The 22,864-nt window shown below is 40.2% G+C and overlaps 1 protein-coding gene across 1 annotated transcript in view; it reads right to left on the bottom strand.

Annotated features, from left to right (window-relative positions):
- NELL1 (neural EGFL like 1) overlaps positions 1-22,864 on the bottom strand; it is a 390,246-nt gene that overhangs the window by 277,767 nt on the left and 89,615 nt on the right. Inside the window, exon 3 of the mRNA XM_039335359.1 lies at positions 7,677-7,827. Within this exon, the coding sequence (XP_039191293.1) occupies positions 7,677-7,827 (151 nt within the window). The remainder of the gene's footprint in view (positions 1-7,676; positions 7,828-22,864) is intronic.

Raw genomic sequence — 22,864 nt, forward strand, 5'->3', positions numbered from 1 at the left:
TTGTTTAACTAACATTTGTCTGAAATATTTATAAAGCAGTAAAGAGAGCATGACAGTTAATTAGCAATTACCTGAAGCATTCATATCTTCTTTTCTCAATTTGGCATACTCTAACTTTGCTGGACCAAGTTCTGGTCATGGCTTGGTGGGGGGAGATTGAAAAAAGTTAAACTGCCATCTAACTTTTTACACGCACACGTGGATGGTCTACTTCCAGGTAACACGGATACTGGATGTCTAGACATGAGTTTGTAATCCAGCCCATATGAGAAACACCAGGTTGAGAAAGACTGGTATAAAATATTTAAATAATTGCTTCAAAAATGCCATATTCTACTACTTTTGAAATGCTTATTTAATCTTTGAAAACATTTTATCCCATGGCTCTGTCTCCACAACTTACACCTTATTCTTATGAAGCAACTATAATTTATGTCTTGATTTACCCCAGTTATTTATTAATACTGTTGTGACATATCATATGAAGTTTTCTTTTAAAAGAAGGATAGCTGCTACATTAACCCACACTGTTCCAAGCAGAAATAGCCTCATTTTGCAATACAGCTGTTCTAAGTGAAAGTGAATAGCATACTTGTGTGGCAGAAACCCTGCTACATTTCATCAACAAGAACCAAACTTTTTCAAATGGCATGACAATAAATCAACAATAGCGGCTTCCCCCTGAATTGCCAGGACAAAACAAATAAATCTCAAAGCTGAGAACTATTGAGATATTATTTCACTAATGTAGAAAACCCCTCTTGTTGAAAGTCAATTAAATTTTTCACACAGGCATCCACAGTCAACTAATAAAAAATACAAAAATTTGCAAAGAAAAGGAAAAAGCAGGAAAGAAAAATAATTAAAATATACTACAAAAATCTATAGGCAATCAAAACCAGAACCACAACAATGAGGACACGGGCTCAACAAAAAGGGGCCCTTTAAGCCAACAATCTTTTGGAATGTCAGTGTTATACCTTGGCTCTATAACCATGCATCAAGTCACTTCACCTGAAAAGCTGGAGGCTAGCAGTTTGATCTGAATTACGATATAGTTCCTTTATTATTTCCTGCTGCAAGCACCACTGATGCAGTCAATGTTGACCCGACCTGTACATTCAAGCTGATCACAAAAACTATTCTTTTGCTGCACCTGCCTTCAAAACACTACACAAATCAGAAATTCATCCAACATCAAGAGTCAGAACTGACATCTACCGTATTTACAAATTTTGGGGTAACAGAAGTGCTGCAGGAGAACCTGGATTACAATAGAAGACCTCAATTAAAATGAAAAGGCAGCAAAGGGAAAAGCTGAAAAAGAAAGAAATATGTTCAATGATTTATTCAGCAGTCATTAATATTGAGAAAGATACAGTGGTTGAAAAGGCGACAATCTTTAGAGCACAATTCAAGATAGCATATGAGCTGCTTGTGCAGTGATGCAAAGCATAATCAAACAGTATAAAAACTGAGGCAAAGCTTTATATTTGTAAAAGTATGCAGCTGCAAAATAGTTCAGTTCAGGAATGTAAAAAACATTTTATGTTCTGATTATTTTTTTAACTTTATTTTTTTTTTCCATTAAACAGTACACGTCCCTTTTCACCTGCCCACCTCTTTCATAATTATTGCCTGGTTTGCCTAGGACCAGGAAGCTGCAACTGATTACATTAAGTCATCCAATTCTTTTTCTGTCTCCGAGGTATGACTTCACAGTATAATGGCAGATGCATTCTAACTACTTTGGACCTTGCAGCTATAATAATTCGGAGAGGAATTGGATATATTAATGCCGTATCATCTGACTGAGTATAGCTACATGCCACAGACAACTGACTGCTTAGTGCAAATCAATATCCTGGCAGAAAGGCAAGTGAGATTCAGAGAGGGAGACTGACCATTGATCAGTGTTTTATTTATCATGGATAGAAAATTAATTAATAATTAATTACATCATATATCTGGGGCATCCTTTACGTTGTCCCCGGAGATAGATTTCGGGAGAAATAGGTTGCTTTCTCTGTTGTCCAAAGTCTTTGCTATGTAAAAATGCATTAAAAAAAATCATTCAATGCAGCTTCACTGTATTATGATGGGGGAGGCCTTCCATCCTCAATCCCCATTGAAAAGTGAGTAAAACTAAGATGCATCTTGACTCCTTTTCTCTTTTTTTTATCTTTTATATTAATTATTTTATCCTATGACTCAGCGTAGGGTCAAGCCAACAGACCATTGGGCAATTTGGACAATGCAGCCATGCTTTCTACAAGATAAATTGACCTGAGACAGAATAATGGATCCCGTATTCCCTATTATTGCAAAGGAAAAACTGGTTCCCAGTTATAATAAAGCCAAAGGTGTTTTGTTTTCTCCAAAATGCTTGTCATCTGCTATCTCTCCTGGAAAATTAACAGTTTTAGTATCAATGAGATCAAGGTCTTTAAATATTTCAGTGTTTCTTTTTACGCACCAGTATTCCAGAAGAAATAACAAAGGGCTGTCATTACTCAGGCCCACAAATTCTCAAATATTATCCTACAATATGCTAACTGTGGTGGTAATAACTAGCCAGCTGCAAGAGAAAATATTTAGAATTAAGATAATCAGCCACCTGGTATGCAGAACACAATTTGCTATTATCATGATTTAAGTTCTGTTCAAGCTGTCTTTCTACAACATAGTTGCAAGTTTCTCAAAATGTATTTAATTTTCTTTTGTGATTAATCTGGACTAATGTTGTAGAAATTCATATGTGGTTTGGCCACCTGAATTTTTGGCTCAAACTAATTTTCACTGGAAGCTCCTAAGCTTCCCTCGCCTTATAGGAAAACTTACAGGAAAATTTTCTGTTACCATGGAAGCTAGGCATTGAACTAGATTTTAAAATTCTTTGAATTAACCTTTCTCACTTGACTTCACTTGTTCTGGTAGAGCTGAAGAACAGACTCTTGACAACAATATTCAGTATGACCTAAGCAGAACCACATGCCTTGTAAAAGGAATATCTTTTTGAAAAGTTCTCTTCCTCTTCTAATATTTTTTGGCCAACTCACACAAGAGTTTTTGCTCTCATTCAGTTTAAAGTTTTGCCATCCTCACTGCTGGAAGGGAATTTGCTCTCTGTTGGGAAAATAGAATCATTTGGTTTTGTTTTTTTCTGGAGTTTGGTGAACTGACCTAATAAAGCTTCTGCTAACTCAGAGTTATGGTAGCTCTGAGGACGAGAACATTCTTCTCAGACCAGCCATTTCTGGCCTCCAGAAGGATGACCAAATTAATTAAGCAATTTGATGCTTAATAGTGCAATAACAGTTAATTTTACTTACAGTTTTATATTTTAATATATTCCTTTAGTGTTTATGCTTTACTTCACATGTATTATTTTTTCTCTTGTTTGGGGGTCAATAAAATTTAAAATTAAAACTGACTATATAGCTGTAATCATTTAGCCTGGTTCATAATCTGGTAAACCATGGTTAAGTTAAACATTTAAAAAAACTCAAGTGGATTGATACAAAATGTTAGGTCACAGATTATATTTTACAAATTCCAGAGACCAGTGTTCATACAACTTTCTGAAGCAAGTCAAACCATATTAGGACTTAGGAAACCAACCAATGTAAGATTCACTGTACAAAATCCATCTGTACAATGATTTTTGGAAGGCTGTCTAATGCTATATATTCACATGTACACTCATTTATTATATGTTTAGGAAAGTATATTCACTTATACTTTCATATACATATTAGAGTTGCATGGAGTTTCTGCAGAACAAATGCAGAAAAAAGGCTTCCATTAAAAACATATAAATATAGTATCTTTTGTCTCAATGATAGTGTGCACAACACACTGTTTTAAAATAGAAGCAAAAGGACAGATTCAAAATTATTTTCCAGTGGGGGTTTAAATGTAAACATAAAAGATGCACCAGAATATGTACTGTAATGTATTATTGTGAACAGTATGATTTCTAAGATCGGCCACAAAAAATTCTGTGTTTAATGTTCTCTTTTTTTCATAACCATCAACTTGAGAAAATTCAATTTATCCACGAGCCGTACATTCTGGAAATTTAGAAAAAGGATTACATTTGCAACAGGTTTTCACATACATCTTTACATTGATTTGGAGAATGAATACATATCCAGGTGTAATACATCCTAATTTTCACCATTTTTACCATTGTCCATGTGAGCGAAGTAGATTTGCAATCCACAGCTATCTGAAGAATAGATATATTTCTTATCCATTGTTTAGAGTTTCTTTTTTGCCAAGCATTCATTTTAATTTCCTATGAATTTTCACACAATCTAAAGGAGTAGAGTACAGAAATAATGTTCCTGTCTCAGCAGCTGTACAATAACAACATGCCTAAATCTCTTTGTTTCAATGAAATGTATTACTAAAAACGTATTTAGGATCCTTGCTTGATACAACCTAAGGGTATTAAATTAATCACAGTGAAACAAAACCATATCCTCAGATGATAAAAACTGCTAATTGCAAGGATCAAGGGCTCAAATTAGAAATCTTTATTTCCACCTCATTCATCTATCTGATACTTGGCTTTCTTTACAACGGGGTTCTTTTTTTCTCTGATGGTCTCTAAATGTATTGAGATATCCTAGCAGTATCTGTTGATATTCTGCTCTTAATTACATTTCATTTCAAATCTAATCCTATTGATAGAACAATGACATTTTATTTTCCAAGAGTATAAAAATACCTCTAAAATATATTATTATATTTAGATTAAGCAAGCTGTTATATAAAAGTCATTCAAGTACATTTAACAATTATCTAATTTTTAGTTTTTAAAAAAACAAGATATAAAATGAACTAAAGCAAGAAATAGAGGACTATCCCACTTTTATAAATTTAATATCCATGAAGTCAATCATGAAGCATGCATGATGATAAAAGGGTTCTAACTTCTGCCTCAATCTATTAAAATAAATAGAAATACTTTTATTGTGCATAAGATTGACCCCTTCAATTCTATTATTAAATGTTAAACAGAGAAAAGCCATCTACTACAGGGTATCTATACAATCCAGAGAAACAGAAACACTCATTCATACAGCGTCCTTTTCATGATGCCCCAGGACATCTTCTGATCATCCCAATTATTTCCAAATATGAGGGCTACACCGATAAATTTTCTATTTATTATTTTATCATTTTTAAGGCATGCTAACCCTTAAAATATCAAATATCAACTTGGTCAAATATCTTCACCAAGTTATACAACTTTTAATTAGACATCTTGTTTTATTGTCCTATATTTTAACTTTCCCAATAACAAATGGTTGGTTCAAACTCTCTTTTTAATGTAAAGGCTGGTCAAAGACCATAATAAAAAGGGTTGATTTGATTAGATATGGGAGAGGTAACTATATCATCACAAAGTAAAAGAAGCTTTTAGTATTGCTTTAATAATAATAATAATAACAACAACAACAACAACAACAAACAAGGAAAAGTAGTGAAAACTGAAGGAATCAAGATGCCCCATGAAAATAACATTAAGAGTCTGGATGAGGAAGATTACTACAAATACTTGGGTATCCTTCAAGCTGACAACATCAAGCACACTGAAGTCAAGAAAAAGATTAGAGGTGAATACATCAAGAGAGTGAAGAAGATCTTAAAGTCCAAACTCAATGGAGGAAATACCATAAAGGCAATCAACACCTGGGCAATCCCAGTCATTAGGTACACAGCTGGAATAGTGGACTGGACTCAAGGAGAACTAAAAGCAATGGATAGGCAGACCAGAAAAATAATGACAATGAATCATGCCCTTCATCCACGCAGTGACATTGATAGACTTTATCTACCAAGGCAAATAGGTGGGCGTGGAATGCTACAAGTACATCAGATGGTTGAAGAAGAAAAATGGCTTTGGAAGAATATCTGAAGAACAATGATGAAGATGCACTGAAATTAGTATATCAGGAAGGCTTACTAACTACTGGAGAGACCAAACTGGCCTACAAGAAAGACCAAATGAAGAACAGAATAGAGGCATGGGAAGACAAAGCACTACATGGCCAATACATGAAAAAAATAGCTGGGAAAGCAGATAATAATAAAACCTGGCAATGGCTAAGAGCAGGAAAATTGAAGAAAGAGACCGAGGGACTAATTCTGGCTGCACAAGACCAAGCCTTAAGGACAAATGCATATAAAGTCAACTTGAGAAGACAGCAACAGACAGTAAGTGCCGCCTATGCAAAGAAGCTGAAGAAACAGTGGACCACCTGGTAAGCTGTTGCAAGAAGATTGCACAGACTGACTACAGGCAGCGGCATGATAAAGTAGCAACAATGGTGCATTGGAAGATCTGTAAAAAATATCTTCTGCAAAAACTGGTGGGATCATAAAATAGAGAAAGTCATAGAAAAATTAAACTGCTCTGGGACTTCAGAATTCAGACAGACAAGCATCTGCAACATAACACCCCAGACTTAACAATTGTCGATAAGAAAGACAAAAAAGTCTGGATAGTGGACGTGGCAGTGCCTGGAGATAGCAGAATAGAAAAGAAAGAACTGGAGAAGATAACAAAATACAAAGACCTACAAATAGAACTAGAAAGACTGGCAAAAGCAAGCAAGGGTAGTACCAATAGTAATAGGCTCCTTGGGTGCAATCCCAAAACAACTGGAGCACCACTTGAACACCATTGGCATTGACAAATTCGTTATTAGTCAATTGCAAAAGGCGGCCTTACTAGGAACTGCTTCCATCCTGCGATGATATCTGTAATACCATCAAACATCCACATCTGCCTATCCCAGGTCCTGGGTAAGGACTCGATAGGTAGACAAAATGCCAAATCCAGTCTAAACATCTGGCTGACTGTGCGATGATCCATGTAATAATAATAATAATAGAGTTGGAAGGGACCTTGGAGGTCTTCTAGTCCAATCCCCTGCTCAGGCAGGAAATCCTATACCATTTTAGACAAATGGTTGTCCAGTCTTATGATTTTTGGTATTGCCAGCATAAATGCGTTTAAAGGTAAGAAACCTAATATAGGTCTCTAGAAAGTACCATGTCCCTGGTCATTCCCTGGTAACCCAATAACATGTTCAGCTCTTGGACTGTTCATTATAAGGAATATCATCTACTTCTGAAAGAACACTACTTCAAATACTAGCCCATCCCTTAGTTTAATAGAGAAATTTAACTTCCTTTTTTCCCTTGGCTGTGGCACTAATGATGTAAGTGAATCCAATCTGTTTCTCTTCTGATGTTGTTATTCTTAATACGGTGCACTAAATGTTAAAGTTAATTTTTTATGGTTACGGTTTAGTATTTATGGATTATTCACACGATAGTTTTTCTTGAGATAAACTGCCTTGCATTAAATTTTTCTGAATAACAGCTAATAAACTATAGACTGAGCATAATAAATAAAAATGGCATATCAGTAAAATAAAAAAACAGGCTTATAGGCCTAGTGTATTTCTCTGTTTGGCAGAGTGCCATGCAGACATAAAGAACACATTTTGAAGACACTACATTCCTGCAACTTTAACAAGAGAAAACAGTGATCCAGGAATCTATTACAACAGAAACATCATGTTTTGTGATTGTAATGTAATGCCATCATAACACATTTTGATGCCATCAGTTATTTAGACAGATTTCCTGCTTACCTGTGTTCCAACTCTCGTATGGACAGAATAACTCCAGAAGTTGATGCCTGCTGCTGTATGGTGGTCAGAAATGTGAATTCGCTTTTGTTCCGGAAGAGCTGAATTAACTTCTCATTTGTGTGGGATGCTGCATGGATTTCTCTATCTACAGCTAAAAAGAATGATAAAAATAGTGAGGTAAGAGAAAAAAGAAAGAGACATAGCACTAAACTTTTCACATTAGAAGCCATTAGGACTGGTTCATATTTTCATTCCCCATGGAAATCATTTCCATTCTGAGAAACCTGCCTCTCCTTTGGTAGTGCTGTACTTGGGTGCAATGTGAAAACAGAAAACATTCTCTTTATCAGTTTACCCGATTTGTCGCCCTGACAAGTTCACAATCAGGCATCTACTGATTTTCTGACAGTTTCCTGACAGGAAATGATGAACTTATTCAAGTCTGCCATGAGCAGATTACATTGCTGATTCATGAGGTGTGCGGAAACAAGATAATAGGCTCCCAAATTTAAGGGGCCTGGCTGAACCCTGAGTCACTGGCAAAGCTGAAATTTCAAAGTTACTACCATCTCTGTTTCCCTCCATTTCTATTGAAGCCAAAGAAAGTGCTCTGACTCTTATGCATTGGCAGAGATCTATTATTACTAGCAATGCTCTCTCGGCATCCTTACCTCCCCACTCCCCCCCCCCATCCATAGATTTAATACATCATCATGGATGATATAGCTACAGGAGTGACAGTCGATTTGGGGATTTCTCTGTTTACGCAAGCCAAGTATTGCTTTCATGCAGTATTTATTAGACTTCAACTTGATGTTTTAGAAATGCACATCATTCCCACTGCCTTCAACTTTTGGTCACATCCCCTTTAGCCTCTTTGGGATCAAAAATAAAACAACCAACATGAAAGCAGCAGATAATGATAGCTTCACTTGCTCACCTTTTTGCCCATACTTTCATAGAATCATAAAACCATACAATCATAGAGCTGGAACAGACCTTGGAGTTTTTCTAGTCCAACCCCCTGCTCAATAGAGGAGACCTTAGGTCATCCCAGACAAATGGCTGTCTAATCTTTTCTTGAAAACCTCTAGTGATGGAGCACCCACAACTCCAGAAAACAAACTGTTGCGTTGATTAATTGGTTTTAGTGCTTTTCATATTCTAGCTTTTTGGGGGGGAGGCTATGTTAATGATATAGTATAGGTAGTCCTCGACTTACGGCAGTTCATTTAACAACCCTTCAAAGGTACAATGGAACTGAAAAAAGTGACTTATGACCATTTTCACTCTTATGACCATTGCAGCATCTCCATGGTCACGTGATTAAAATTCAGATACTTGGCAACTGGGGTCATATGATCAGCTTTTGCGGCCTTCTGACAAGCAAAGTCAATGGGATGCCAGATTCACTTAACCATGTTACTAACTTAACAAAATGCAATGATTCACTTAACAATTGTGGCAAGAAAAGTCATAAAATGGGGCACTTAACAAATGTCTCACTGAGCAACATAAATTTTGGACCCAATTGTGATAGTAACTCGAAGACTACCTGTACCACTCCTGAATTCCATTAACAGTTTCTTGAGGTTTTTTTTTTCTTCAAGGCCAAAGAATTGACTCTAATTCCATATGTAGTAACAGTAACATTCCAGAAATACCATTTTGGTAATTTTTTTCTGCTGGTGAAAATCTCATGCCAGCAAAACAGAAAAGGGGCCAATTCTCCTTTTCTCCTGCAGCCCCACATATGCTGTAAAAAAAAAACCAACCTGCTCTTTGTAGTTGGGAAACTCAACAGCAGGTTGGAAGAAGAACAAAACAGAACAGATGAGCAAGTCCCAGAGCAGAAGTGAAAATCTGTTCGTGTAATGTTGGATTTTGTCTCAAGGCAGGATCCCAAATTGAACAAAAGCCTGCTTAAGCAACATTAACTGCAGCTGGAACTTCCAAAAGACAAGTGTGTTGCATGTGTGCGTTTAAGCAGTCTTCTTACAATATTCTAAAACACCCAGGTCATGGTAAGTAATCTTTCTAAGATATACAATTGTTTTTACTTAGTATATATCTACACCATTTATGCAATTACGTCTCAAGGCAACTTATAAGATAAATAAAAAATATATGCAAAGGCGGGTATTAAAGATAATGAAATTGATATAAAAACATGTACACTGAAATGGAAAAAGAAAACTAGGAAAAAAATATTCACATAGAGAGGGTTTGAATGGTGAGATTATTCCTCCACAAGGACCATAAAAATGTAATAATAAGCATTTTGTGGATTTTAGTGGGAACAGATTAGAAGGCAATCTGTTCGATTTATTCTGGCCATAAATTGTTTAATACTTTATACATCAGAAGCAAAGCCAGGAAGGTATATGAGTTAAGCTACTGAGCTAGCACTGGGGAGTTCCAAATTGATGTCTACTTTCAAGCATAAAAGCTCACTGGGTGACTTGGAGCCAGTCAGCCTCTCTTAGCTTTGCTTGCCTCACAGAATTGTGATAGTTGTAGGAGACACTGAAGAAGAAAATCCTGTACACTCCATTTTGAATTCCCTACTGCTTCGATCAGCAACTTGGCTGCCATACATTGTAGCTTCTGGATCAAGCATGTAAGTCAGTGGTTCTCAACCTTTTTAATGCCGCGACGCCCAATCGGTCGTAAGTCGAGGACTACTCAACTGGTGCAGCACCGTTGGCAGAATGGGACTTTTGGCGGGCTCAGCAGGGCAGAGACAGCCTGGACAATTCCTATTGGCTTTTGAAAGCCAATAGAATTAGACTCTATTCAAGAGAGTCTATTGGGATCCAAATGGGGTCCCAACCCACAGGTTGAGAACCACTGATGTAAGTAGAATGCATTGTGATAATCAGCAGTGTACAAGCCAGGAATTAGCTTTCAATCTTTATATCATCAATTACTAATCATATACCGCATCAAACACTCTGGGTCACTCTGTATATCTTCCAAGGGTTTCGACTGATAGTCATATATTGTGGGAAACCACGGGTATCTTGAGAAATTCAGGAAACAGATTATAAGTATTCTCCATCTACCTGGGCCCTTCTGCATGCAGGACATGTCCTTGCTTGAGGCCACTAACTGAATAGAAAGTAAAAAAGATCAGAGCTCCAAGCCTCCTATTTGACCCTATATTGATTGCTGCAATAACCATTTCACAGAAGATATACCTATACCTTTCTGAATGTAACATTAAACCATCAAGTCAAGACAGCCTCACCTTCAGGTTATTAGCCTCTTATCTTTATCTATACAGTGTTTGCTTGGTGGCTCTACCCATGTAGCTCTACATTCAGCATACAGGTGAACTGGCACGTAGCAAAATACAGAAATTTGAGCACAGACCAAAGAAAGTTGGTAAAAAAAAATACTATATTCTTCACAACATTCAATTAACTGTTTAGTTATTACATTCTTGTTTTCCTACACAAAGGCAAAATTGATTATATTAATAATAGCCAAAATTCACTGATACAAATATTCAGTTCTTATTTACCCCAAACGATAATCGGGTCTTTGTAAATTATCATTTCATGTCCCAAAGATTTGACTTCTCATCTTACTAAGCTCAGTGTGGAGAGCATCAGTGTTACAAACTGACTTTAAACAACCAAGTCCACTGTAAAGCATCTCATTATGGAGTGTTGATATGCATCTCACAAAAATGCTTAGTGTTCTTGAAATCCTGAGAATTTAGAACCTTTCTTTCATAATAGAAGAAACCACAGTTTCCATTGAGATTAAGGGTCACTACCTCAGTTTTTCATACTCAAGGGAAAGGAGCAGTGGTGGGATTCAAATAGGTGAACAACCGGTTCTCTGTGTGGATGCCACTTCTGGACCTCCATTCTGGGCCTGGGCAACAAAAACTTAGCTACTGGCTCTGCCTAAGTGGTGTAAACTGGCTGAATCCCACCATTGGAAAGGAGAGGGGGAAAAAATCACCCACCTTTCAGAGACATTCCCTGTGAAGATGACATTCTCATCTGAAAAAAGTGATACAGGTGTAGGAAGAATCCAGAGAATGAAATATTTTGGGAAATATTAAAAAGGCAAAATATATTTATCCAAAGGAATAATGGAGAAGATCTTTAAAAGGCAGAAACTTCTCTGTCCCCCAAGTCAGAAAACTCAGCAGAAACCAGCTTTTAGAAATGCAGATATAATAATCCATTCAGGAAGGTTGGGGCCAGGAAGCTAGAAGCTATGAGATTAGGAAGACAAAAACCTCTAAAATCTGCATGCCCCACCCAAATTCTAAAAGACATGACCTTTGGGGACATAATAGGATTAACCCACCAATACCAAAAGGGAACACTCAGACTCAGGTCAAAGTACATGACACAGGAAACACAAAGCCTCAAACAGGAACAGGAAACAATCTCCAGGTGTTTTTTTTTACACTCAGAAGGTGTAAAAACGCACCACTCCCAGCAACATGTGGTCAGCTTTCTCAGAGCCATGCTTCTGTCTGGCTTTGCTCTTCAATAAATTCCAACCTTCTTTCTAAAGCAGTCTCCATTTTGTTTATTCCCGGCTTGGACTGGACCCTGATTAAGATTTTTCTTTCAACACAGGTATTCAACTTACAACCACAATTGAGGCCAACATTTCAATTGCTAAGCAAAACAGTTTTTAAGTGAGTTTTGCCACCTTTTTCAACCTTTCTTGCCATGGTTATTAAGTGAATCACTTTAATTGTTAAATGTCTATGGAGATTCTCAATTATCCAGGCCATGGTTGTCCCAAAGATGCTTTTCCAAAATGCAACTGGACTTTCTTGGGTTTTTTCCCTTGGAAAAATCCTTCCATTCCCACCATTCAGTCAGAACTGAAGAAGCTTCTTGGATGGAAAGCAAAACATTTTCAAGGGGGAAAAAAACCAAGAAAGGCCAGTTGCCTTTTGGAAAAGCACCTTTGGGACTACAGTTCATAAGTTAGTAATATAGTTGTTAAGTGAATCTGGCTCCCCATTGATTTTGCTCATTAGAAAATTACAAAAGCTGATCACACAACCCCAAGAACTGCAACTGTCATAAATGCATGCCAGTTACCAAGCTTTTGAATTTTGATCACATGACCATGGGGAAGTTGTAATGATCGTTAAGTGTGAAAAACAGTCATAAGTTACTTTTTCAGTGCCATTGTAATTTCAAACAGCCACTAAATAAATAATTGTAAGTTAAGGACTACCTGTATGACTTCAGAAATGTTATTGGCTTATCTAATGGTATGTAATATAATTTGTTTTTTCTCTCTCTCATTCTATGTCAGTATGATTAGTAGGACAGTATACTAGACTGAGGCCAAGTATTCATTCTACGATTAGTTGAGGTAATTCAAAAAGAATGTCCTCTAGAGGTTTTTATTTATTTGCTTGCTTGATTTAAAAAGTAAGCTTTAGGACTTCCAGTTTGATGTTATGACGAGACGGGTGAAAGAAATTGGAGCTCCGGCTTTCTAGCCTGATTTTGCTCTGTCTGGAAACCCCAAGGGGTTGGAAAGTTGCCCCAGAGAGGCGGCAAAGAAGAAGAGAAGTCTTGGGAGCTTGGAGCAGATGGTAGTCGGCCCAAACGAACTGAGGAATCTCTTTAAACAGATCGAAGAAAGGCTGCCTGTAATGCACAGGTAGCCCAAGACATAGACAACCGGGGAAAAAGCAGAGAACCGTGGCATGCCACAGAACAGCTAATTGTCAACAACGTGCTGAGAACTGGGTGAGACTGTTTCTTCTTCCCTATGGACTTGGAAATAGAGATCCCCTGATTGGATAAAATTTCCAAAGCAAAGACCCCAGGAAGGTTTGGGAAGAAGGGAGTTAAAAGTGGCAAAGAAATTTAAATGGAGGAACGAAATTAAGGAATACAAAAGAATATATAAAAATGGAATTGGGACTGATTTAAAGAAAATTTGGTTAACTCTAACAGCGTAGAAAAAATTTTTTTATCTAATTTCTGTGAGAAAGCAACTTAAAAATAATTTTTCTAAACCTGGATATAGACAATAAGTAAATAAGGATATCTAGTGGTGAAAGGAGATACTACAACAATACTAAAATACTAAAAGAACCAGAGAAGCTCCTGACCTTGAAATAACACCTGTTGTAAACAAAAGAATTTTATGTGATTCTATGCTAGAATAGACTTTCTACAATCATATCTTCTGAATCTGGATATAACTACAGTAGAAACTATTGGGAAACAGAGGGATTTTTACATCTTTAAACTAACTGGAACATTTGGATTAGCCTAAAGCAGCTGGCTTGTTTCACGGTTGAATTATAACCTAAAGCAGTTGGGTTTTTTTTTCTTTTTTCTTTTCTCTTTGTGGATTTATAAAACTTGCTCAATTGAAAAATGAGTGCACCAACTCTCACTAAAATTATGAAAAAAAAAACCCTCTTCTGCACCCACTTTTGGAACATCCAGCCCAGCAAGTCAAGGATCTATTGAAACAATGCTCCAGTGACAAAAAAAACAGCTCTCAAAAAGAGATGCAAGCCACACTACAACTAATTCAAGAATCAATACAGAAAAATCATAAAGAGACAAAAAACAACTTTGATAAGCTAAATGAGCAAATGCTGGACATAAAGACACAATTTGAGGTCCATCAACAAATGATTACCAAAATGAACAAAGAATTCAGAAAATGGAAAACAAATCAGAAGAAACTGATAAAAAATGGAGGCATTAATGGAAGAAAATGAAAGATTAGAACAAGCAAATCAAAGCTTAGAAGGAGCAGTTGCAGCCTTGGAAACAGAGACAGCTGTACCCTACCTAAGATTTCAAAATATACCTGAAGACAGGGAGCAAAGTGATTATTAATCTATTGGCAGAGGTCCTAAAAACAGAAAGAGTGGAGATACAAATGAAAATACATGAACTATTCCAAATGAATTCAAGTTGCACAAGGAAATACAAATTACCCAGAGAAGTCCATGTAAGATTTATAAAGAAAACAATAAGAGAATGAGATACTGAAAAGAGTTAGAGATGAACCATTACAATATAAAATGATGTTGAAGCAGATCCCTAAGAGAATAAGAGACACCTGAAGACAATATCACTTTTTGACTACAAAGTTAATCGGAAAAGGTATAAACTTTAGATGGTTAATGCCAAAAGGGATCAACTGGAACAATACCAGATACTGATTGGATTCAGTTTGGAAGGCAGAAAACTTTGATGAAAGAAACAGAGCATTACTGGATGAAAGAGTACAACAAGAGGATAGAAAAGGCCAGAAACAGACATAACATACAACAGAGGAAACAATTATACAAACAGGAGAGAAAGAGAAGCCAGATCAAGAGGGTGAGGAATGACAAGAGAGCAGAGGACCACAAGATCGACAAGACCTAAACAAAATAGAGAAAGAAAACAGAATTTTTTCAGTGAACATAAATGGACTAAACTCTCCATCAAAAAGAAACAAAATCTTTAAAAAATTACAGAAATTAAATATTGATATAACTTGTTTGCAAGAGACACATATAAAAAAAACCAATACTATAAACTTTTGGAATACCCAAAAATTGGGAAACTCTATTATGCATCAACACAACAAAAAAAAGAGGAGTAGCTGTATACATCAAAGAGACAATAGACTCTAAAATGATTTATTCAGATGAAGAAGGAAGAATTGTGAGGGTAGAAATATTTTTACATTAAAAAAAATACTTTTGGTAGTAATATATGCACCAAACAATAAACAAGAAGAATTTTATCAAAACCTTCATAGAAAGAAGATAGAGAAGAAAGGGTGAAGTAAAGTAAAGTAAACATACATTATGGATTTCAGATAATATATAATCATTTTCCTGTCCCATCCTTGTAATCATTGGGAATGTCTTGCTGTTTGTGTCACAACTACTTGGTTTATGGCTAAACCTGAGTAGTTCCCTAGCTTAGGGTAGGTTGTTTACGCAGGTCTGGTTGATTGTTTGATTTATGATTTAACCAGCTGCTTAGATTCCTTGTTTTTGCATTTTAAGTAGTTCATGTTCATTCAAACAGCTTCTATGTCAAATAAATATGTAGTTGTTACTAAATAGTTAGCAATATTAATACTTTGTCATAGCACTGACTCTGGATTTTTTTCCAAAGTGGAAAAATGAAATATTTTTCACTTCTCCTGAGTCGTCTTCTTATATGTAAATATTGTCTTCTCCAAGCCCTTTTATATATCAACTGTGTATCCATTCTTTTTATATTTCTTTGTGTGTTTTAATCAAAACCTCTGCCCTGCTTTAATGCAGCATGATCTCTTTTTTTACAGATGAAATTGTGTATACATTCAAAATATTGGATTTGCATTGTGACACATCATTTTGTAAAGTAATTTTCCTCTTTCCTGACTCTGGAAAAGGAAAATCAAAAGGTGAAAGGATCGGTCTGATTCAATCATCGGCATCAAGAGCTTTATCTGAAGTGTCTCACCCTGCTAATTTTGATTACTTAAGCAATCTTAAACTGATATTTCCTAGAAAAGAAAGAATGAACTTGAGTCTTAATTGAATCTGTGTATGCTGCTGGATATCCGAGTAAGATCCAGCATATCTCAAGAGAAACACCTGGTCTCAGATTTTATTAATACTTTTAATCACATGCTAATTCACCCAGGAGCAACTTTTATAGCTATTGGGTCAACCAAGATAAAGTTAAGTAAAGCAAGTAAAAGTATTTTCTACTCCAGCTCAACTCCTGAAGACTTCATAATAATATCTAAGTAGTGAGCTATTGCTGTTTTCTAAGATATTTTAGCTTCCAAGTCTAGCCTAGTATTTCACTGTGGTTTTTTTCATCTGAATCTTAACCAAGTCCTGCTTAGCTCTATGAGATCAGGCAAATATGATTAGAAGTGTTTATAAGGTGGCAACATCTAAGTCAGTGGTTCTCAACCTTTTTAATGCCGCGACTCCTAACCGGTCGTAAGTCGAAGACTACTCAACCGGTCGTAAGTCGAGGACTACTCAACTGGTGCAGCACCGTTTGCAGATTGGGACTTTTGGCGGGCTCAGCAGGACAGAGACAGCCTGGACAATTCCTATTGGCTTTTGAAAGCCAATAGAATTAGACTCTATTCAAGAGAGTTTATTCTATTGGCTTTCAAAAGCCAATAGAATAAAAGGGAGTAGCACAGCTAAGGAAAAGGGGAAAAAATGGTGGACTGCGTTGTTTGGCGACCCCCGTGAAATGGTCGTTTGACCCCAAATGGGGTCCCGACCCACAGATTGAGAACCACTGATCTAAGCAATCTTGCCTAAATCAGGTTGGTTAAGTACTTAATACTTAGATAGGAGATCACCATGAATTTCCTGGTTGTTGCTTAAACTGGAACAGTCATACACATGTCATAAACAAAATAGTACACTGCTAAGAAAACTGCAGGGATTCAATCAACAGATAAGTACTGTTGAGGAAAAAAACACACTTTTAAATAATAAGTGTAAAAACCTTCCCTAGAATGATGTAATCCTTCCAGGGTACTTTTTTGCTTAGATAGGCTAAATTGAATCAAAACATCCTTGAGCTTTCTATTCTTTCAATCCAATGAAATGTTAGAGATAAAGTATGTATTCACATCAGAACTTTTCCCATCCATTTGCCAATCCATCCAAAAGACAAGTTTCTGAAAATAGAAGGGGCGTTGGTCTTACCTGAACGCCTTTTCTCAGTACGGAGATGGATAATCCATGGATGGGTTTTCTCTGTCTGCCTGCTCTTGAGACCAAGTAGCCAAAGCTTGACACGCTCCCACTTCCTGTGGAGTCCATTCTTAACGAGGGCGAATTGGCTGATGATTGAGGAGGTATTGGCTCTCAGCTCCCTACTAGCGGCCTGCTGGCCTTGGGGTGGGTGTGGATTATCCATCTCCGTACTGAGAAAAGGCGTTCAGGTAAGACCAACGCCCCTTCTCCAGTACAGGAGATGGATAATCCATGGATGGGACGTACCAAAGCCTCACTGTCCCAAGGGGTGGGAAACAGATAAGGCCGGTAGATTGATCTCTGAGACAACTTGCTGGAGGACCCTCCTACCAAAGGAGGCATCCGCCGATGCAAAGCGGTCTATCTTGTAGTGTCGTATAAACGGGGAAGGCGAGGACCATGTCGCGGCCCTGCAAACTTCCTCGATTGACGCCTGGGTAGCCCATGCCGCCGAAGTTGCAGCGCTTCAGGTGGAATGGGCTGTGAGATGACTTGGGGGCGGCAGGGATGATACATTGTAAGCTTCTGCGATACAGCTTCGGATCCACCTTCCAATGGTGCCCGCGGAAACTTTCCGCCCCAAGGTGCCCGCTTGGAAGGACACAAATAGGGCCTCCGATTTGCGGAAGGGTTCTGTACGCTTTATATAACGCCGCAAGGCTCTGCGGACGTCCAATGTATGCCACTGCCGCTCCCGGTCATGTGTTGGATTTGGACAGAAGTTTGGGAGAATTACTTCCTGTGTCCTGTGAAAGAGTGAATTCACCTTCGGTATGAAGGCAGGATCTAACCTAAGGACCACCCTGTCCTTGTGGAAAATGCATAGGTCGTTTCTGACTGACAGTGCGGCCAGTTCCGAAATTCGTCTGGCCGATGTGATGGCAATCAGGAACGCCACCTTTAGCGACAGGTGTCGCAAGGAAACGGTTGCCAATGGTTCAAATGGTGACCGAGTGAGTGCGTGAAGGACTCGCGGTAGTTCCCAGGACGGGTACCTGTGAATTACTGGAGGTCTGGTGTTATAGGCGCCCTTGATAAAGGCGCGGATCCTGGGGTGGTGAGCTAAGGGAACCGAATCCGTGCAGGTGAGGAGGGTGGACAAGGCCGCCACTTGCCTGCGGATGGTCGCGGGGGCGAGGCCTCTGTCTAGTCCCTCCAAGAGGTAATCTACTATCTGAGGGATGTAGAGTTTGTGTAAGTCAAACTGCCGTTCCCTGCACCAAAGGCAAAAATTTTTCCAAGTGGAGTCATAAATGCGGTTTGTTGCCGGACGGCGTGAAGCTTGAATTATGGTAATGGCCCCGGGAGAGAATAGTTCCTGTGCCATTATCTGGCGCTCAAGTGCCAGGCGGTCAGTTGTAACCATTGGGGTTCCGGGTGACTGATGGTTCCCTGGTGTAGGGACACTTGATGAGGGGGAATGTTCCATGGGGGCGACTGAGACAGGTTCATCAGGTCGGCGAACCACGGTCTCTGTGGCCAATATGGTGCTACTAGGATCACTTCTGCCCGCTCCTGAATCAGCTTTCGGATGACCGCCGGTATGAGTGGTAGTGGGGGAAAGGCATAAAGCAGACCCTGAGGCCACTGAGTTCTCAGAGCGTCCGTCCCCTCTGCTCGCGGGTTGAAGTAACGAGAGTAAAATCTGGGGAGCTGGGCATTGTCTGATGATGCGAACAGATCGAGGATCGGGTACCCGAACTTGCGGGAGATGTCTAGGAACAAGTTCGGGTGTAGCCCCCACTCCGAAGGGTCCACTGTGGTGCGGCTTAGGAAGTCCGCTTGCTGGTTGTTGACCCCCGATATGTGTTCCGCTTTTAGTGACTTCAGATTGGGCTCTACCCAGCTGAATAGGAGTCGTGACTCTGTCATCAGGGTTTTTGATCTGGTCCCCCCCTGCCGATTGACGTGCGCCTTGGCTGCTACGTTGTCTGTTAGGACTAGAACGTGGTGGCCTCTGATTCTGTCTTTGAATTGTTGCAAGGCTAGGTGGATAGCCCTGAGTTCTAGCCAGTTGATGTTGTTTCTCAGATCCGTGGCGGACCAACGTCCCTGTACAAACTGGGAGTCCAGATGGGCTCCCCAACCATACAGACTGGCGTCTGTAGTGATGGTAACTCTGACTGGTTCCTTGAAGGGTGACCCCTTGGTCACGGCCCGAGAGCACCACCAGCGTAGCGCCCTGCGGATTTGTGCCGTGACCCTGACTAGGTGGTTGGATGCGCTGGTGTTCTGCCGTTGGTACGGGAGCAGAAACCACTGTAGTTCCCGTAGGTGGAGCCTGGCCCAGGGTACAATGGCTATGGCCGATACCATCTTGCCCAATAATTGGGAAAGTGTTAGTATCGGAACTGAACGTTGCCTGTGAACCCAGCGAGCCAGTTCCCTGATGCCGGCCACCCGGTCTTGGGAGAGATAGACCATACAGTTGGTTGTGTCTATCATGGCCCCCAGATGCAGCAGCCTGGACGAGGGAACTGTCTGGCTCTTCTGAAAGTTTACTGAGAATCCGTGTAATTGGAGGACGCGAATGACGGTCCTTACGTCCGCCTGAGCTGTCTGTAGGGATGTTGCTTGGATTAGTATGTCGTCTAGGTAACATTGGACGCGTATTGGGATTTTTCTCAGTTTGGCGGCTACCGCTGCTAGTATCTTGGTAAATACCCTGGGTGCCGAAGATAGACCGAAGGGGAGAGCTCTGTATTGGAAGTGTTTTCCCCCGTAACAGAAACGTAGGAACCGGCGGTGGTTTGGGTGGATGGGGATGTGAAGGTAGGCTTCCGTGAGGTCTATCGATGCCAGGAAGTCTCCTTCTCTGATGCTTCCCAGGATGGACTGAAGGGATTGCATCTTGAATTTTTTGTATGTGATGTAGCGGTTGAGGTTTTTTAGGTCCAGGATTGCCCTCCATCCTCCTGAAGTCTTTGGAACCACGAAGAGGATGGAGTAAAATCCTCTGCCTCTGTATTCCGCTGGGACCGGTTCTATGGCTTGAATGTCCAACAGGTGTTGGATGGCCTCCTGCATGAGTTTGCGTTTGGTGGGGTTCCTGGAGACCGAGCAGTTGATGAGTCGGTCTGGGGGTGTGACCAGGAACTCCAGGGACAGCCCGGACTGGATGGTTTGTAGTACCCAGTTGTCCGTGGAGGTCTGCTCCCACTGGTGGAAGAAGTGAGCTAGTCTTCCTCCAATGGGTAGGTCTATGTAGGAGTCATTTTGTCTTCCGGTACGGACAACCCGTTCCATGAAAGGGTCGTCTCGACTGGTTTTGTTGTCTGGGCTGGAACCCCGGTCTGTCGTAGGGGCGGCCGTATGGTTTGTTCTGCCTGGGAGTGAATGGCTTGGGTGCCTGACTGATAGGCGTGGTTGTCGGTTGACGAAAGGACTGCCTACGAAAGTAAGGTGTGGTACGTTTGTCTGACCTTTTGTTCAAGTGTGCCATGACCTTCCGCTTGTCTTTGTTCTCTACAAGATAGGGGTCCAAGGCCTCCCCAAACAGACCGTTGCTTGAGTAAGGGGCGGTCGCTAGCCGCCACTTAGCCTTGGTGTCAGCTTGCCAGTGTTTTAGCCATAGCATTCTCCTGGCAATTATGTTGGATGCTATGGATCTGGATGAAAAAATGGCCGATTGGAACGTTGCGTCTGCAGCGTATTCCGTGGCTGCTACCATCTTAGCCAGGTCCTGGTGTGTTCGTATGTCCTCCATAGGAACTATGGTTTGTAGTTGTTGCAACCAGATGAGGGTGGCCCGGACAAAAAAGGAGGCCGAGGTGGCTGCTTTGATGGCCCATGCCGCTGTCTGGTGGGTTTTGCGAAAGGCTTGTCCCACTTTTTGTCATCTGCCTTAAGGGCCTCCACTAGGTCCCCAGCCATGGCTGTCTGGGAGACCAAGGGGGTCCAGGCTTCATATACTTTAGGAATTTCTAAGGCCTCATTGAGGTCTGTGGCAGTGCTGTATAATTTTTTGTCCGTACCACTCACTGATGGGAAGGAAGCGGGAGAGTCCCATGGCTTCTTGATCCCTTTCAGGAAAATGGCGGGGCAAGGTATATGGTGTTGCGTTGTCACCTTTTCTACGAATACGGGTCTGGATGTGGTGGCCGGTGTCGCTTGCGGCTGAGAAAACTGATCCGTCCCCATGTCCGCAATGGCTGTGGCCTTGCGTAGTATCGTGAGGAACCGGTTGGGATTAAATAATCCCCCTGAGGGGGGCTCAGGGGGAAATTCCTCATCCTCTGACATAGAGATCCCAGGTTGATCCTCCTCTTGTGGTGAAGAATAACCACTCATGGAGGACTGGGCCGGGGAGATGGGTTCCTGAATGCCTGAGGACTCTGAGGGGAGTTCCGAGTGTGGCATGGCTGAGATGGAGGGCCCCTGGTTGTGGTGGGCAGAGCGCTGTGCTAGGGCTCGGTCCACCACTTTGGTTAATAGGGCCTCTAGCCGTCCATCTGCCCAGATGTCCCCTATGTCATTACCTTTGGGTGTGGTGACCGCAGGTGGAGAGTTGGACTCAGTGGTTGTGCCTGCCGCCGTGGTTGTTTGTTGGGCTGATGTAGATGGCGGATCCAGTGGTTGCGGTGTTCCTGGAATGGACCACGCGCTCTGGGTTGATGTGGATGGACCCAATGGTAATTCCATCTCGGTGGCCGCTATTTGAACCAATTCCAATTGGGCCTGCCTCTGCGCTCTGGAGAACTCCTTCTCCAGGGCCTGGTGCCTACGGCTGGCTTGCTTTTCCGCCAACTTGGAGGGCCTCTTGAGCGAGTGTTTTGTCTTCGCTTTGCACTTGCCTGCCGCCTTCTGGTCAGAAGGTGTGTTGCAGCCGTAATTGGGAGGTGGAGGGGTCGTGCTCATGGATTGAGGCAACGAGGGTCCCTCCATTCCGCTTGAGCAGTCCCAGAAAAACTGAGAAGACGCTCAGGCAGGCAAGTATTGGCGGGAGCGAAATTGGAACAAGTACCAGGACTGTTCCCCTGATCACCCGACCACAACAAAAATATTCTCTCTGGGCTAAGGTCACGTAGCTGAGGGAGGTACCGAAGGCACGTTTGGAACCACTCTTGGGTTCCGCCCGGAGGCCTTAGGTGACCAGGCAACGTGCACCAGTAGAAAAAGGAAAAGGGAGGCAAAAAATATCAGTGGCGACCTCAAAAGGGTCTGTAGGCCTGACTTAATACACAGCAGGTATCAAATGGCGGTCACCTAGAGCGGAATTTATTCTTATTAATACTATTACTATTATACTAATAATAGGAACAACAATAATAGTAAAATAATAATAATAATAACAACAACAACAATAATGGTGATGATGATAATATTGTGTGTTCTGTCTTTAGGCCTGTTGGCCCTGCAGTCGCTTAATTTTTAGCTTTAAAAAAATTTTTTTTAATTATTATTATTATTATTATTATTATTATTAAAAATTTATGTATCTATT

Source organism: Crotalus tigris, unplaced genomic scaffold, assembly GCF_016545835.1.
Source record: "Crotalus tigris isolate CLP2741 ecotype Arizona unplaced genomic scaffold, ASM1654583v1 scf7180000017640.1540244, whole genome shotgun sequence".
NCBI lineage: Eukaryota > Metazoa > Chordata > Lepidosauria > Squamata > Viperidae > Crotalus > Crotalus tigris.